Genomic DNA, 16,256 nt, shown 5'->3' with positions numbered 1-16,256 from the left:
AGTTTAAGGCTACCACTGTTCAACTCTGTAGCCTTGTAATTTTGAACTCAAACCAGAAGACAAGGGAACTTCTGGTTTGCATCAGAGGTATTGATTTGTTATAGGAACTTGTAGGACTTTGTGACCCAGCCAGAGTTAATGTGCACCAGTCACCATTTAATACACGAGGATTCTTTGACCGGCTGGATTCGAACTCACGTTCTCACGAACAAGAGTCCAACGCCCTACCAACCAGTCTAATCCAACCCGCAACGAAAGTATAAACCAATGTAATTGTAATGTATATTTCTTAAACTGGAAAAAGTTTGTGATGTATCGTGCAATATCAGTATTTTGAACAAAATATCGCGATAATAAATTTCTATTATCTCCCAGCACTAATAATGTGTTATATTTTATACTTACAATAAGTAGATTATAATAATCAGTTATAACGAATACAAAATAAACTGTGTTTCTTTAGCAACTTTTCCTTATTAAAAATAATAATCTTTTTTTTCTTTCCAAAAGAATATTTTTCGGTTGTCATTTTTAATAACTAAAGAAAAGGAACTCACAAAAGAGTAAGTTTGATGCTTTCACTGCGTAGCACAGAGAAAAATCGAATTGGCTGGCTTGGCGGGAAAGTTCACTTTCACTGGGCATTCAAATTTAAAGCAACCATTTTCGCCGTGGCTCATAATCGCCGTGAAACTAGTAACCGCAAAGCTGCTTATTGACAAGTTCAAAGGATCTTCGACTCCCGAGTGTTTTGGAAGCTTGAGAAGGATTCTGCTCTAGGTGGGGGTGTTTCAGGTGGTATGTTTTCTTCTCTCCATCAGGGGGAGAATCTTCTTCGAACGTTTGGACATTAGATCAGATCAGATGCGGCCTTTGGCTGTTTTTCTAAAGTGAAAACTAGCAGCTGATTTGTTATTGAAATTTTTCATAATTTTGAGCAATGAATGCCGCCGAGTTGTCACCTCACTGCCGACGTAGAAGCGTTTTAGACGGCTATAAAGAAGGCGATTTTCCCGTCAAGAGAGAACCAGATGAAGATTTTAAGGTAGGGAATTAAGTTATTAAATTCTGTACAAAATACTGACCACTTTTTTCATAAGTTAGTTTTGGGAAGTATAACGTTACTGAGTTAAAAAAAAAACAAGTTTTCATTATACTAACTTGAAAAACTCGATTATTTATGTTTGAATCATTATCCGTTTACACGTGTTCAATAGTCGTTGAAACCAATAGTTATTCAAAGGGGATTTTATAATTCAAAGGGAGCTACACTATGGTCCCACCGACCACAAATTTAAACTTTGTTAATTTAAATATCTTTTTATGAACGTGTCTTTTTTATAAAATGTTATAAAAAGAAATTCAAAGGGAACTACACTATGGTCCCACCGACCACAAATTTAAACTTTTCAAATTTAAATATCTTTTTATGAACTTGTCTTTTTTATAAAATGTTATAAAAAGAAATTCAAAGGGAACTACACTATGGTCCCACCTACCACAAATTTAAACTTTTTAAATTTAAATATCTTTTTATGAACTTGTCTTTTTTATAAAATGTTGTAAAAAGAAAATCAAAGGGAACTACACTATGGTCCTACCTACCACAAATTTAAACTTTTCAAATTTAAATATCTTTTTATGAACGTGTCTGTTTTATGAAAGGTTATAAAAGGAATTCAAAGGGAACTAACTACACTATGGTCCCACCGACCAGAAACTTAAACTTTTTTTAAAATAAAATCTCTTTTTATGAACGTATCATTTTATGAAAATATATAAAAAGACATTTTCATGACTGAAACAAACCAAACACCGTAAACAAAAAGGGTCGCTTATTATTTCGTAAATTCAAAATATAATAAATAAATAAATAAAAAACATAACATATCATATATTTCCTTGAGAATAAATTAAGTGTATTGTAGGGTATTAAGAGCCTTATGTAATTAGGCTATTAGGAATTTTGAAGCCTGTTAAACCGTAATACAGTTCAAATTTGTTGTACCTTAATATGAAGTTAAGTTAAACCACATTATGATCTTTTTTAAACTTGATTACAAGATACTATGGTTCAAATTGAACAGAAAAATGGATTATTCAACACCTTGTTACGGCTATAGAAAATTTGCACTGTAATTTGACCTCACTTTGAGTTTATTATTATGAGATTGTGCAAAAAATAATAAGACATCCCCTAGTCAAAATTATGCGAACATTGTTTGAGTTTTTCAAATTCGAAAAAAAAATAGAGGAAATTTTTTGGGGTGTTTATAATTTTTTTCCTTACATTGAACAATACATATATTATGTTTAACAAAACCTTTATTATATTAAAATATTTCTTACAATACATTAAATTCTTTTGTGATGTTGGGAATTTGGTTCATTTTTATGACACAGAAAAACCACACAATAAGAGTTTTACTGTACCAAAAAAGTTCCAGACATCTTTGGTTGTCATCAGCGCATAGTAAATAAAAATTATAAATCGTTTTACCTGTAAAATACTAGTTTGATTCTTAGTAAATGTATTTACATGTAATATTTATTCATTATCCTGTCTTATCTATTATTATTACTGTTTTGAACTTTTATTATTCTTTACAATTATAGGCTTGATAGCAAAAGAATTTTTATTTCTTTATAAAGTAATTACACTATATTACTTTATTATGATTGTTTTATAGTAAACATATTTAGCTACTGTTTTGAAATTAGTAAACGGTAAATAAGTAAAATATACATTTTGATAAGTTATTATTACTTTTAAAGTAAACTTTATTTGACACTATGATCAATTAGCATACTCAATCAAAAATATGGAATGCAAAATAACTATAGAAATTCTGAAGCAAAGTTAAAAATAAATTTATCTCACTATTGATAAAAAAAATTTTTTGGAAAAAAATATTTAAATAGTTTATATTCCTTCTTTCTTCAATGGCGTGACAGCCCAGCGTGGGTCTTAGCCTTCCGTAAAACTCTATTTCAAACTGACCTATCTTTAGCCTTGGCTCTTCGTCCGGTTACTTTGAGAACGCTCAAGGTCACTTTCCAAACAGTCTTATCTATTTGAGTCTTGGAGTTTTTATAGTAATTAAAAATTAAAAAGGAATTTTAAATTACTATAATAAGTAATTAAATGAGAACTTTAATGCTTATTAGAAAGAACAATTATAGGAAAATCTTAATTAAGGAGTTTATTAAAAAAAAAACTTAATTGCCTCTACCGATGTTTTGGATGCTTAATTTAATAGTGTCGAGAATAAAAAATTAAAGAAAAATAATTAAATATTTAAAAAAAAAAAGATAAAATTCACATATTAAACATAAGGAATGAACATTTCTTAAGATTAAAACTTTCATAGATTAGTCAATGAATCTAGCGACACTTTTTAAAAACAAATTATTGTCATTGAAAAAATAGCAGAAAAGTAACACTATTTATTGATTTCCATTATATATTATATTATCAACTAACTTAAATGTGGTGAAAATGTTACACAATATTATATATATTTTTCTTCCATTTTGAGAAGATTATACTTAAAAAAAGTTAAGGAAGTACTAGGATTATGCATTCTATTTATGAGAAAAGCAAATTGTCACCGTCAAATACGTATCTGTACTTTAAAAAAATATAACAGCAATTTGTGTTACAGTAAATGAAAAAAAAACAAACATTAAGCGATTCTGTTGCTGAAGACTATCTTCAGATGTAGTTAAATCGTAGGTTAAGTCCTGTTACCATTGAAAAAAAAACTCTCATGATCCGCCCCCCCCTTGTAACAGGAAATTGCTGCTTAACTACCCGATTCACAAGTCACAAAAGATAATTTTGTTTAAATACTTGTTTTTAAGTTGGATTCAAAATTGCATAAAAGATATGACAAGTATGCATGGTTTTTTAATCTAAGGCTCGTTAATTTTAAAAAGTATTAAAAAAATAAAGTAATTTGAAAGTAATTATTAAAGTAATTTTAAAAGTAATTTTAAAAGTATTCTTTGAAGACGCGTTGTTTTCTGAACTGAATTAAAAAAGTTAAAAAACAAAAAGAGAATAACGTCACTGTTTCACGAGAAACTCGAATAAATTTGTTTTCCAATGTTAAAATGTTTAATTTCAATGTTTAAATTAAAAATGGGAAATTTTTACGAATTTTAAACCGCATAATTATTGTCTTCTATTACTTTCCATTGAAATACTGGGAGAGAAATATTTGCAACGCTATATTAAAATATTAAAACCGTCGTTGAACAGCTGGCCCAATTTTTAGTTTACGACTTCCAATGTTCAACTCCGTAGCCTTGCAATTTTGAACCCAATCCAAAAGACAATGGAACTCCTGGATCACGTATTGGGGGAAACTTGCTTTCGTGGAAGACTTTTTGATTGAGCTAACACACTTTGCGTTACATGGAGAGGAAAACCACGAAGAACCTCCCAAGGTTAGTCTGGTGGCATACGTGGTATAAGGGAACTCTAACCCATTATCCCTTTACCATTGAGGATATTTTTCGTCAACACTGTGATTGGTGCGAGCCGGGAATGGAATTTGTATCGACCAGCCATTGCTGAGATTGTAACTCGGGACACCTCATGGGGAGCTAAGTGTTCTATCCTCCGAGCGAACACGGCTCTTACAGTGCTGTAGTCATTATTTCTATACTCATAACTCATTGATTTTATTACCTTAAGCACATATTGTTGGAATAGAATTTGCAGGATATTTTCTTAAAATATGTCATCAGAAATTTTCTATCTTAATNAAAAAAAAAAAAAAAAAAAAAAAAAAAAAAAAAAAAAAAAAAAAAAAAAAAAAAAAAATGTAGGAGCAAAAAACTAGCTTATTCTGGAGAAAAACATATAAGTTTTTAAGAACCATAAGTTTTTTCTGGAGAAAAACATATTTCCCAGAAAACAATTTTGGTTGCAAATTGCGAATTCGTGTTCAACACACCAAAGAACATAAATATACAAAAAATAAAAACTTATTCCGGTTAACTTCCATTTAATAAAAATTAAATAAAAATATCTGAAAAATTAAAAATATTCTGAGAGAAAGGGATGAAATGTTTATGAAACCAAAACAGAAATATGTCATTATTATTCGTGAATCAGAAATTTTTTTAGATAATTAAATAAAATTAAATTCATTAATTAATGTCTGTGTAGACATCTAAATTGCATATGTGATTTTTTAAGGTAGTCAAAGATAAATAAACTATTACATAATTTAGTAAGAATGATAAATATTAAAAATCAAAAAAGAACTCATTAAATAAGAAAAGTTAAATAATAATTAAAATAATTATTATATTTCGAGTTAACTTCTTTTTGTAATTCTTCTTCGTAGGATTTATTTCCTCAGTTTAAATTATTCCATTTAAAATGCCTTTATTATTTTACATAATTATTATAAATATTTAGCATAAACCATAATTTCTGAAATAATTTCTTATAATTTCATTATTTCTTAATATATTATTTCTCTCCTAGGAGGTAAAATAGAGTGAAAAAGAATCCCTTTACTTTTGTGAAATTAGTACAGGTTATTTCTTAAATATGTATTTGATTTTATGATTTGCTTATTTGATGTTTCAAATGAATTAGTGTCATTTGCATGTGAGTACAAGATGGTTCAGATTGATGCTCTCATTTCAGAAAATTCTTTAGTTTTATCCTAAATTCAGTTTTTTTCCGTTCTTGATCATTTTCTAATGAATAAAGTTTAAAATAATATTAAAAAAAAAACTCATACCGTACTCCGAATTTATTTTTTTGAATAATAAAATAGTAGATAATAGAATTTGTCAAAACGTGTCCATCAGTTGAGTTTTGAAACCAGTTATAGTTTAATTGTGATACTTAGTATTTTCGTCAGTAACAAAAAATTTCTTTAGCATCTGATTTTAATACATTTTGTTTAAACCATTTCCTGACTTTCTATGTGTAAAGAAGAAAAAAAGACAGCCAGAATTTAAATATTAGTCTGATTTTATACTATTTCAAATATTTAGCGTTTTATTTATCGATAGAATAACGTTTTACTGATAGATAACTATGAACGCGTTATTTACAGATGGAAAATTACGTATTTAATTTAAAATATTTTAACAACAATTATTTGAAAAAAAAAATATTTTTTGCACGAAATTTCAGTAATTCTTTTAAAAATTAACATTATTATAAATTTATATTTTCCTGATTTAAGAAAAATGGCCAATGTTTTTCCACGTCTTTATTCCTATTTTTTTTAAAAATTATTTATAAAAATTTAAATCCATTAACGAATAATGATGTTTGGGGCATCCTAAATTGGAAGCTAAAAAAATTTTAAGCAACTCAGGTGAAATTTTTTTTAACTAAAAGAAATTCTTTTTTTTAGATCGAGCTTATTCGAGCAATATGCATAACATTTTATAATTAACTTGTTTGAAAACTACAAGGAATTAAAAATAGCCTAAAAAATTAGAATTTCTTTGTATGTCATGAGTATGTGGTTTTTCATATTAAATATTAGAATATAGTCTTTAAAGAAATTAATAAATAATGAAGAAATTGATTTGATAAGATTTTTGCTATAAAAGTGGATTTAATTTACTTAGTGCTATATGCTAGTTTTACAGATCGTTTGTTCGAGACATGTAAGATAGATTTCTAGACTTAAACTCCACGATATAAAGAAAAAATATATAATTTATTATAAAACAAATGTGATTGGGAAGAAAAACAACAGCTGGTTATAAATTACATTAAGTCCTAAATAAATTCCTTTAATCTAACCAAAGAGTTCTTTAGAAACCAAAGAGGAAATTTCTTTCTGTCGAAAATTTTAAATCTCTGTAAAAATAAAACACATTTACTGATATTGTGTTTCCCCTTGACATTTCACTTTAAAATTTATTCCATAGTCGCTTGGTCAAAATTTAAAAATAATAATTGAAAACATTTAAGAAGAATAATTGAAAAAATTAAAGAATATTAATTAAAAAAAATGAATAATAATAGTTAAAATTTACGAATAATAATTAAAAAAGAACAAAAGTTAAAATTTAAGAATAATAATTAAAATTTTAGAATAATACTTGAAAACTTAAGAGCAATATTTATGATTTAAGAATAATATCTGAAATTTAAGAATTGAAAAGCTGCACCGAGAAGGAAATTGTGAGGAAAAGTGAGACACCAACAAAAATTAGGCCAATCTTGAGACACATGTTGTGAATTTTATCTAAGGCTTCATTGCTTTTTGTTGATCATAAGTTGAATGAAGTTAAAATTCTAATTTCCTGAAAGCATATTTTATTCTTTTTAACAGTATAGAAAAGAGCGATTGATTATTATATACTGCCTTTGAGAACAATTTTTTTTATTAATAATTATTAGTTTTTTTATTGTATAAAAAACTTAAGTCATATTTGTTTATAAAACTAAAATGTTACCATCACCCTTAAACTTTCTATTAAGCAACTTAATTTAATAATTAGTATCAGGAAAACTGTTTGTATTTATCACTAATTGTGATACTCCCTTCAGAATTAGTGTTGAAAGGATTGTATTTAAGTATCGAAGCACCCGTACTTCCAAACCTTTATTTTTTAATTTTATTTTTTCTCCACTTTTATTTACTCTAACTTAAAACTTACCTTAAATCTCTATATATTCACAACAAAAAAAAACTGAAACTACAAAAGTTGTACTTTCGAATGTATAAAGCTAAAATTTTTATTAGACTATTTATATGTGAGGATGTTTGTGTTTCTGCTTCTATCTTTCTTTGTGTTGAAATAAAAAAAAGTCATTTATTTTATATTATAGAAAATATTTATTGGGATCATTTGTCTTAGATATAGTATAAAATCGGCAAAGAAAACCTAAAGTATTATTTTTTTTCCTTAATTTAATTAGATATGATCTATTGAAATATTGTAAAAAATGGCAACTAAATATGAAGTAATTACATTTTAAATAAGGAGGTTTGTAATTAAAGCATTATTTCAACGACCAAAATCTGTTTACCATTAATGATATATAGTACTATAATAAGAATGAAAAATTAAACTTAGCAGTCTTCCCTTTTTGATGTTTTTATATGACTAGAATTGTCTTTTGAAAGTGTTTTGAACGAATTCAAATAATTTTATCATTTTTAAAGATAATTGGTTTTTAATTCATAATAATTTTGCATACTTACAATTACATATAAATTTTTTGCCATTGCTATAGTAAATATTAAATACGTTTTTCTTTCAATCATGTTTAAAAAATCAGTATTGGGCAAAACAGAAATAATTTGGTCGATTTTATTCCTTACTCATAATAAATTGTTTAATTTATGTATTAATAATAATAATAAATAAAAATAAATAAGATCCTCATCTTAAAGTCTAAACATCTAAGTACCGAAATTTAAATAAAATTACTGAATGTTTTAAAACTAAGCCATTTCTTCATTTTTCTAAAGTGTCATCCTAATAATCCTTAATAACTTGAAATGAGTTTGAAAACTGTGAATATGTTTAATTTTTTTCATAATATGTAATAAAACTAAGAAACGCCAAGAAAAAAAAATGCATAAACATAAATAAGATTCTCAGTTACTTTTTATCTCCAACTTTGATACAATTTCAACTAACAAGCAAACTCAAATGATTCTTTTATTGTGTTAAAACTTTGAAACAATGTTAACACAAGTGTTCGTAAAATTTCAACTTGAATCTACAAGAGTAATGGCGTTATCCTCGGTGAAAATTAACATAGAAAAATCATTAAGTAAGCAAAGTCATTAATTTATTAATGGGCTGTTTCAAATTACGGAAAACTTATTGAGGAGCGCAAACTATCTGAATTTTGGCTCTTGTCCAGTGTAATGATTATCCCGTAATAACACACTTATTTTTGTGTACGAGAACTGAGTCAGTATTACATAATAAAGAAGATGCGCTTAAGACTTAAATCTTTTAAGGAATTATTATTTTTTTTTTATGATTATTTACAAGTCATAATAAAAAGTCATCTTTGGTCTGTTTGTCCTCGGTTATCGGTATTTGGATATGTTACCGTCATTCCATGTATTCCATAGCATAGTCATAGTATGAAATGTCTGGTGATTTTCGGCGAAATATGAAATAAGAGTATTGTAATGAACTTTGCCAGTCATTGAATAGAATTCCAAGGCATTCTAGAGAATGACAAATAATCTTTAGGCAAATTATGAGAATTATTATATACTGCAATCGCATTTTGCGTGTTTCAAAAATCCGAGACAGACTCAGAGAAAAAAGGAATTAAGAGAACATGAGGTTTCAAACCGCATTTAGAGAGAGAGAAAATCGCAAAAAAAGCAAGTGTTTCGACGTCAGGTTGGAATACAACTATAAAAGAGGCTACAAATGTGCTAATTACAAAGATTTTATTTGATTAATTATTACAAGTGTTTTTTGAAATGGCACCCGCTGACGTCATTGCGCAGTCTACAACGACATAAAAACCGATTCCCAGACCCACTCTAAGATGACAGATTTACATGTGATAGCTGCCAAAAGCAGCCACAATCGTGCTATGAAATTTAGGCAGACAAACCTCAACTGACCGCCAACTTTTGTGTCCTCAAGATTCAGGGCATGCCGGCGTTTTTCGCTATTTTCACCCTTTCAACATGGCTTGTGACCCCTTGCTTTGTGGTTAGCTTTCCTCTTTTTAATGCTTTTTATAATCTCTCTACATCATTGATCAAATTTTGGAGCAATCCATTGAATACTTGCAAGTTTTTTAATAGTCATTCTATAGAATGGTTGGAAGCTTTTCAATAGTCATTCACAAAAGTAAAATATTTTACGATAACGATAAACATTACACTAAAATCTTATTAAGGAGTAAAGGGTATACTTGGTGCTACGTAAACTAAAGTGAAAAATTAACAAGAACAAAAATACTGTTGCTTTGGTTCTCTAGACAAGGGTCTTCTTCAGAGGTAAAACACTAAATTAGTACATTTGGTGTTTGCATTATGCGTTAAGATCCTCGGAGTCTAAATATCAATTATATTTGGTGTTTAGTCTCTTAAGAAGACTTTTGTCTAGGGAATAGAAACTATAGTATGTCCATTTCTGTACCTGATTTGTGCTTTATTCACGTGATTTTTCACTTTAGGCTAAAATCTTAATCTAAATCGTGGCCGTAAAGTGTAAGAGAAAAGTTAAGTGACAAAAAATACATATTAACTCTTCAAGATATTAGTTTTAAAACAATTTTAAAAATAGAACAGAATTAAAACATGATGAACAACATCTGAAACGAAAAATTATTCTTTTACGGGTACCTATATACTTGATAAGGGGTTCAATTTCAGATTTTGTGAGATAGAGATAACACCATTTTTAGCATTTCATAAAAATGGCCGCGCGCTTCGAATACACACGCGGTGGGAAGTTAATTTTATTTCAGGGATATCTAATACTTATTTCACGTAAAATGAATTGGATTTTAAAAATTTATTAAAAATTTGATACAGCAGGAAGCAGAGCCTTTTTTGTTTTAGAAAAAGGCACGATATTGGGACATGCGAAAGAAACATTACCACGTGCCCAACGTTTGAAAAAATGTGAAACAGGTTTATCAAATTTTATCCGAATTGCTTTAAAATTCAATAATTTAAATAACAATGGTATAAGTTCTGAAGTTCATTTGGGTTTTATTTTAAACCAAAGTCGTTACACTGAACAAATATTGCATGAAGGTCTTACTTTTAAATCGAATTCACTGAAAATTCCAGATAAAATTAGTTTATCCAAAGGTAATTCCATATGAAAAATAGTTAATATAGCTCCATATAGTAATAAGTTTTGTTATTTTATTTTATAAAAGTTGACAAAATTTTGAACTGTAAGGTAAACAAATTCTTATATGATTTCAAACGATGTAGTTTTAAATGACAAAATACAGAATTTGTACCAAATTGGTCGAATAGTTCTTGAGTAAAACATTCAAGTCTTTGAGTTGAGTCTCTAGATTTCAAAAAATAATACGAATTAATCGAAATTATTCTTCTGATTTCACTCAAATTTTGCACTGATTAATTTCAATAGTTGAGGTTACCTTTTCGAACCATTGAGACTGTAGAGCCATTTGATTTGATGATTTTTGAACCCTTAAGATTGTAATCGTGTTCTATGTTTACGTTTGTAATTACTCGTAATCCAAAGATGTAATCACAAGTACCTGTGTTTATGTTTTATATCATAGTTCCTGATGGCTTATAATTAAGACTACATATATAACCAAAAATTTTGATTCCTTGTAATAACGATCACAAACAAATTATTACTTATCTGCATACTTTATTACTTATTTGGTAGTCAGTTATATTTTATCCCTACTCAGCTACGTACTCAATGGGTTAACAGCAATGAACCATTAAGACTGAAACCATTAAGACTGTAGAGTCATTTGATTTGATGATTTTTGAACCCTTAAGATTGTAATCGTGTTCTATGTTTACGTTTGTAATTACTCGTAATCCAAAGATGTAATCACAAGTACCTGTGTTTATGTTTTATATCATAGTTCCTGATGGTTTATGATTAAGACTACATATATAACCAAAAATTTTGATTCCTTGTAATAACGACCACAAACAAATTATTACTTATCTGCATACTTTGTTACTTATTTGGTAGTCAGTTATATTTTATCCCTACTCAGCTACGCACTCAAAGTGTTCACAGCAATGAACCATTAAGACTGAAACAATTAAGACTGTAGAGCCATTTGATTTGATGATTTTTGAACCCTTAAGATTGTAATCGTGTTCTATGTTTACGTTTGTAATTACTCGCAATCCAAAGATGTAATCACAAGCACCTGTGTTTATGTTTTATATCATAGTTCCTGATGGCTTATAATTACGACTACACATATAACCAAAAATTTTTTTTCCTTGTAATAACGATTACAAACAAATAGTTACTTATCAGTATACTTTGTTACTTATTTGGTAGTCAGTTACATTTTATCCCTACTCAGCTACGCACTCAATGTGTTAGCAGCAATGTAGTTAAGCGAGCTTTACTTTCGTTTTTTTAATAAATTTAACTTGTAATAGATTGAATTATAATGCAGCTATTAAAAGAAGCAATTGCTAAAACCAGTATCGTTCGCTACCTAATATATAGCATTCATTTGCGATAATTGGTTACTTGCAACTCTGTTAGAAGAGAAGTGATTATGCCTAACCACGAGATTTAAATCAGATTCAATTGGTTAACTGTAAGCGACGTCACGCGTGTGAGTCGTACCTGATATTGTAAAGACTTTCAAACTTTCACACAAAAGACGAGTCGCCTGCATCTTAAATTAATTTATTCAAAGCTATACAGATGCACATAACAGACATAATTGACGACTTATTGTTGTTGTTGTTGTTACTTTCCGTCGCACTAGAGCTGCACAATGGGCTATTGGCGACGGTCTGGGAAACATCCCGGAGGATGATCCGAAGACATGCCATCACAATTTTGATCCTCAATTGATCAAAATTGTGATGGCATCTCTACCATCACAATTCTGATGCTCAATCAATTTTGATCCTTTGACGACTTATCACAAACAAAAATTAACATAGAAAGAGCATTTTTCGATAACCGCCATCCATCTTTTTTTAATCTTGACTCCTCCTACTTTTTGGAAACAAACAGAAACTTAAAAGAAAGTTTAGTGTGCCATCTAGTGGCCAGTTTCTTACAATATGCTTTTGAATCGGCAATGCCGATTTACTTACTATAACGTCACTTGCAGGTATCTAATTATAAATTCAGTTGCGCATATTACGGAAAAAGCCTATCGAATATCTATCTATGTTGAAAAATATCATTGCAAGTTATAATGGTGAAATAAGTTAAATTTGTAAATTACTATTAACAATGTATGTTTCATTCAATATTTTAAGTAATATGAATTCGATTAGGAAAAAAAATTAATGGAATGATATTTTGATGAATGATTTCAAAGTGTGTCCCCACCCTAATGTCGAGCAAAGATTTCCATTGTACCTTTCTTTGCGTGTAGATTTCTCTTAAGAAGTGTATACCTCTATTTCCTCCTGCCTTCAACACGAAACCGTTCATCCCATTTATTTAATCAAGATTACCATTTCTTACCCATTTCCCTTTCGAAGACCACTCACTAGATTAAATTTAAAGCTTGATTAAATATTCCCATTTTGTGCTTGATGACTTCTTAAAAAAATGTTTAGGGAAAGTTTGTCCGAGAGATTGGGATGACTTCTGGTTAAGAATTTCATAAAAATCTCATTTCGTTTCATTTGAAGAACCCTATTTGTGTAATTAAGTTTTAGTTTTTAAGGATTTATTACGTTATTTAGAATTCTTTGTGTGGAATTTTAGAACTTTGTGGCACTACAGAATCGTGTCCAAAGAATTTAATATATTTAATTAATTAAACGTTATAAATATTTCGAAAGCAGACCATAAATAATTAAAAAAGGGTTTGATACGGAAAATAATGATATTAGTATTGTAATAATCCTACCTGGAGCAAAAAATGGTATAAGAATCTAGAGATTGGCTGCTTTTCTGAAAACCTGATAGAACTAAATATATGGTGTATATATATGGTAAATCATCAAATGCACATTATGATGCGTATTTATTTCTTATATTTATGGGAATTTAATGGTCTTAGAGGAGCCTTATTACAACCTAATAAAAATAACGAATCTAAAGAAATATTTGATGTATAACAAATTTTTTTTAACACTATTTAAATTATTATTTATGACAACCTAACGAATAATAATTATAGTGTTGCCAATAAATAGAGAAATTTCCGAGTTTATTGTGTGACATGAAACAAATATATATACAAATTAGTGAATTATTATTTCATGATTTAAAATACTATTTTAAAGTAAAATGTTTAATTTTCGATTTTTTTTCTCTCATTATGTGTTGTTTTAAATAATTAGATGAATCTAATTATCTCTAAGAATTATTTTATCAAATTTATTAAAAAAAATATGAGCCAGACTATATTTTTCCGGAACTGTAATTTGTGCTGCGGGGGCTCAGGGGATGTAGCACTCGGCTTGAGGTTTACCTGGTTCAAATCCCGTGGATGGCTGGTCGATGCAAATCCGCATCCTGCTCGCACCGACCATACTGGTGACGAAAAATATCCTCAGTGGTAGACGGATCAGGGGTTAAGAGTTCTCTTGCCGTCAGACTAATCGTGGGGATTTTCGTGACTTTCATCTCCATGTAAAGCAGATGTGGGTTAGTTCCATCAAAAAGTCCTCCATAAAGATTAGTTTATCCCAATACCTTATACAAGAGTTTCCCTTGTCTTCTGGATTATGTTCAAATATTCAAGGCTACGGAGTTGAAAATTGGTAGTCGTAAACTCAAAATTGAGTCGGCAGTTCAACAACAGTCATAAAATAAAAAAAAATAAAAAATTACGTTTTTCCTCATTTTAATTACTTCTTGCTTTACATAATTATTTAAATGCGAAGTAACCAGCATTAGAGAATTCTCGTCGCTTTCAGTTCCAAATAAAAATTCTAAGTTACCTTTAATTTGCATAATTGACCTAAAAACGCAATAAATAGATAAAATAATAAAATAAAAAAAAATTAAAAAAATCCCGTGAGGTTATAACTTTGTGGAACACTTTCTGGCGAATAACCATAATTCTCGCAATGCGAATTTGCCTTGGATAGAATATCAAAATAGTTGAAAATCCTATTTGAATATTGGTTTAAGGCCAATAACTTTTTTTTTCCGGCTGACATACAAAAAGCCACACACCTGCCAATATTGGTAAAACAAATACATTCGTTATACTTAAAGGTTCTGTATCACAAAATGAACTAAAGTGGAGAAGAACTACAATTCCCTAAAATTCTGATTGATTTTTAGACTAGACATATAAGTCGTTAATGAATGACTGAAATAATATATTTAATGGGGAAAAAAAGAGAATTCTAAAATTTACTAAAATATTTAGTACATTTTTATCAAAACGATGAAAATCATATTCCATTTCTTTTCAAATCGTATGATAAGTAAATTATAGTGATTGTTTTTAAGTATTGCGTCTTCGGCTTTATGTGGGTTTTAAAAATGTTATTGTTTTATGCTGGATACATACCATATTTTTAACTATCCCGCTGCCAGTTTTATTCAAAAGCTATTTGTTTTGGTTGTCTGTCTGAGGAGTTCATAAATCATTTTTAGAATTTATAATTTGTCTATTTATATAATGGTTTTCAAAGATGGGTAAGAAAAAGATAATTAATTATTTCTAGGAAAAGAGTCCTTATTTACTTTTAAAAAAGTTTATTTAAAAAAAAATCCTAAAATGAGCCACTGATTTCAATAAGTCATTCAAACAACATAAAATTTAAGGCATAATGGTGCAATTTTAGGTAACTGACGAGTTTCAAAGCATCTATTTAAAATGGTAATAGAAATAAAGTATGAATATTATGAATATTATTCATATTTTATCATGAATATTATTCATACTTTATTAATCGTTTACCAGTGTATTTTCGATACGGATGCTTTGTTTTTTCCTACGTTCCAGAATTTGATTTAAGTCAAAATAGTCAAAATAAGTTAAGTCAAAAATAATTTTTGATTTTACAATTCCATCAGACTGTTGAGTTCTTGTACTTTAAGCAGAAGATCTTAGATCAGAGGTCGCCAAAGTGGTCTATATAGACCCCCAGAGGTCTATTTATCAAAATTGGGGGTCGATCTGAGTCAGGGGGTCGATCCGACTCGGAAGGGTCGATTGGGAGTCAAAGAAAAAACAGTTCTTAATACGTAAATCACACATATCTAATTGAGTAAGCAAAATTTGTGAATATTTTTTATAATTGACTTAATATCAGTTTCTTTATAGAACATAAATTAATAAACGCATCTTCAAAAACGTGGACAGCAACCTGCAAGATGAGTTTGGTGAATTATTATCGGATCTTGAAGCAAAGACGCTTTTTAAAAATTTTACAATAAGTAAATTTTGAACAAATATAAATGTAATGCAAAAATATGTAGAACTTTATGAAATAGCTCAGCCTTTTTATGCTACTTTTCCAAGTTCCTATATGGTTGAAGCCGGTTTCAGTCACGTAAATTCAATCTTAACTAAGTACAGAAATAAATTAAATGTGGAGTTACGAGGGGATTTAAAATTAAAATTGACCAATTTTGAACCCAATATA

At 28.6% G+C, this 16,256-nt stretch overlaps 1 protein-coding gene across 1 annotated transcript in view; it reads left to right on the top strand.

Annotated features, from left to right (window-relative positions):
* The first annotated feature begins 699 nt into the window (after positions 1-699).
* LOC107438993 (sine oculis-binding protein homolog) overlaps positions 700-16,256 on the top strand; it is a 102,334-nt gene continuing 86,777 nt past the window's right edge. The window contains exon 1 of the mRNA XM_016051430.4: positions 700-1,045. Within this exon, the coding sequence (XP_015906916.2) occupies positions 941-1,045 (105 nt within the window). The 5' untranslated portion in view covers positions 700-940. The remainder of the gene's footprint in view (positions 1,046-16,256) is intronic.

This window comes from Parasteatoda tepidariorum, chromosome 1 (genome assembly GCF_043381705.1).
Source record: "Parasteatoda tepidariorum isolate YZ-2023 chromosome 1, CAS_Ptep_4.0, whole genome shotgun sequence".
Taxonomy (NCBI): Eukaryota; Metazoa; Arthropoda; class Arachnida; order Araneae; family Theridiidae; genus Parasteatoda; species Parasteatoda tepidariorum.
The sequence above is the reverse complement of the archived record's forward strand: the minus strand, read 5'-3'. Positions and strand labels throughout refer to the sequence as shown.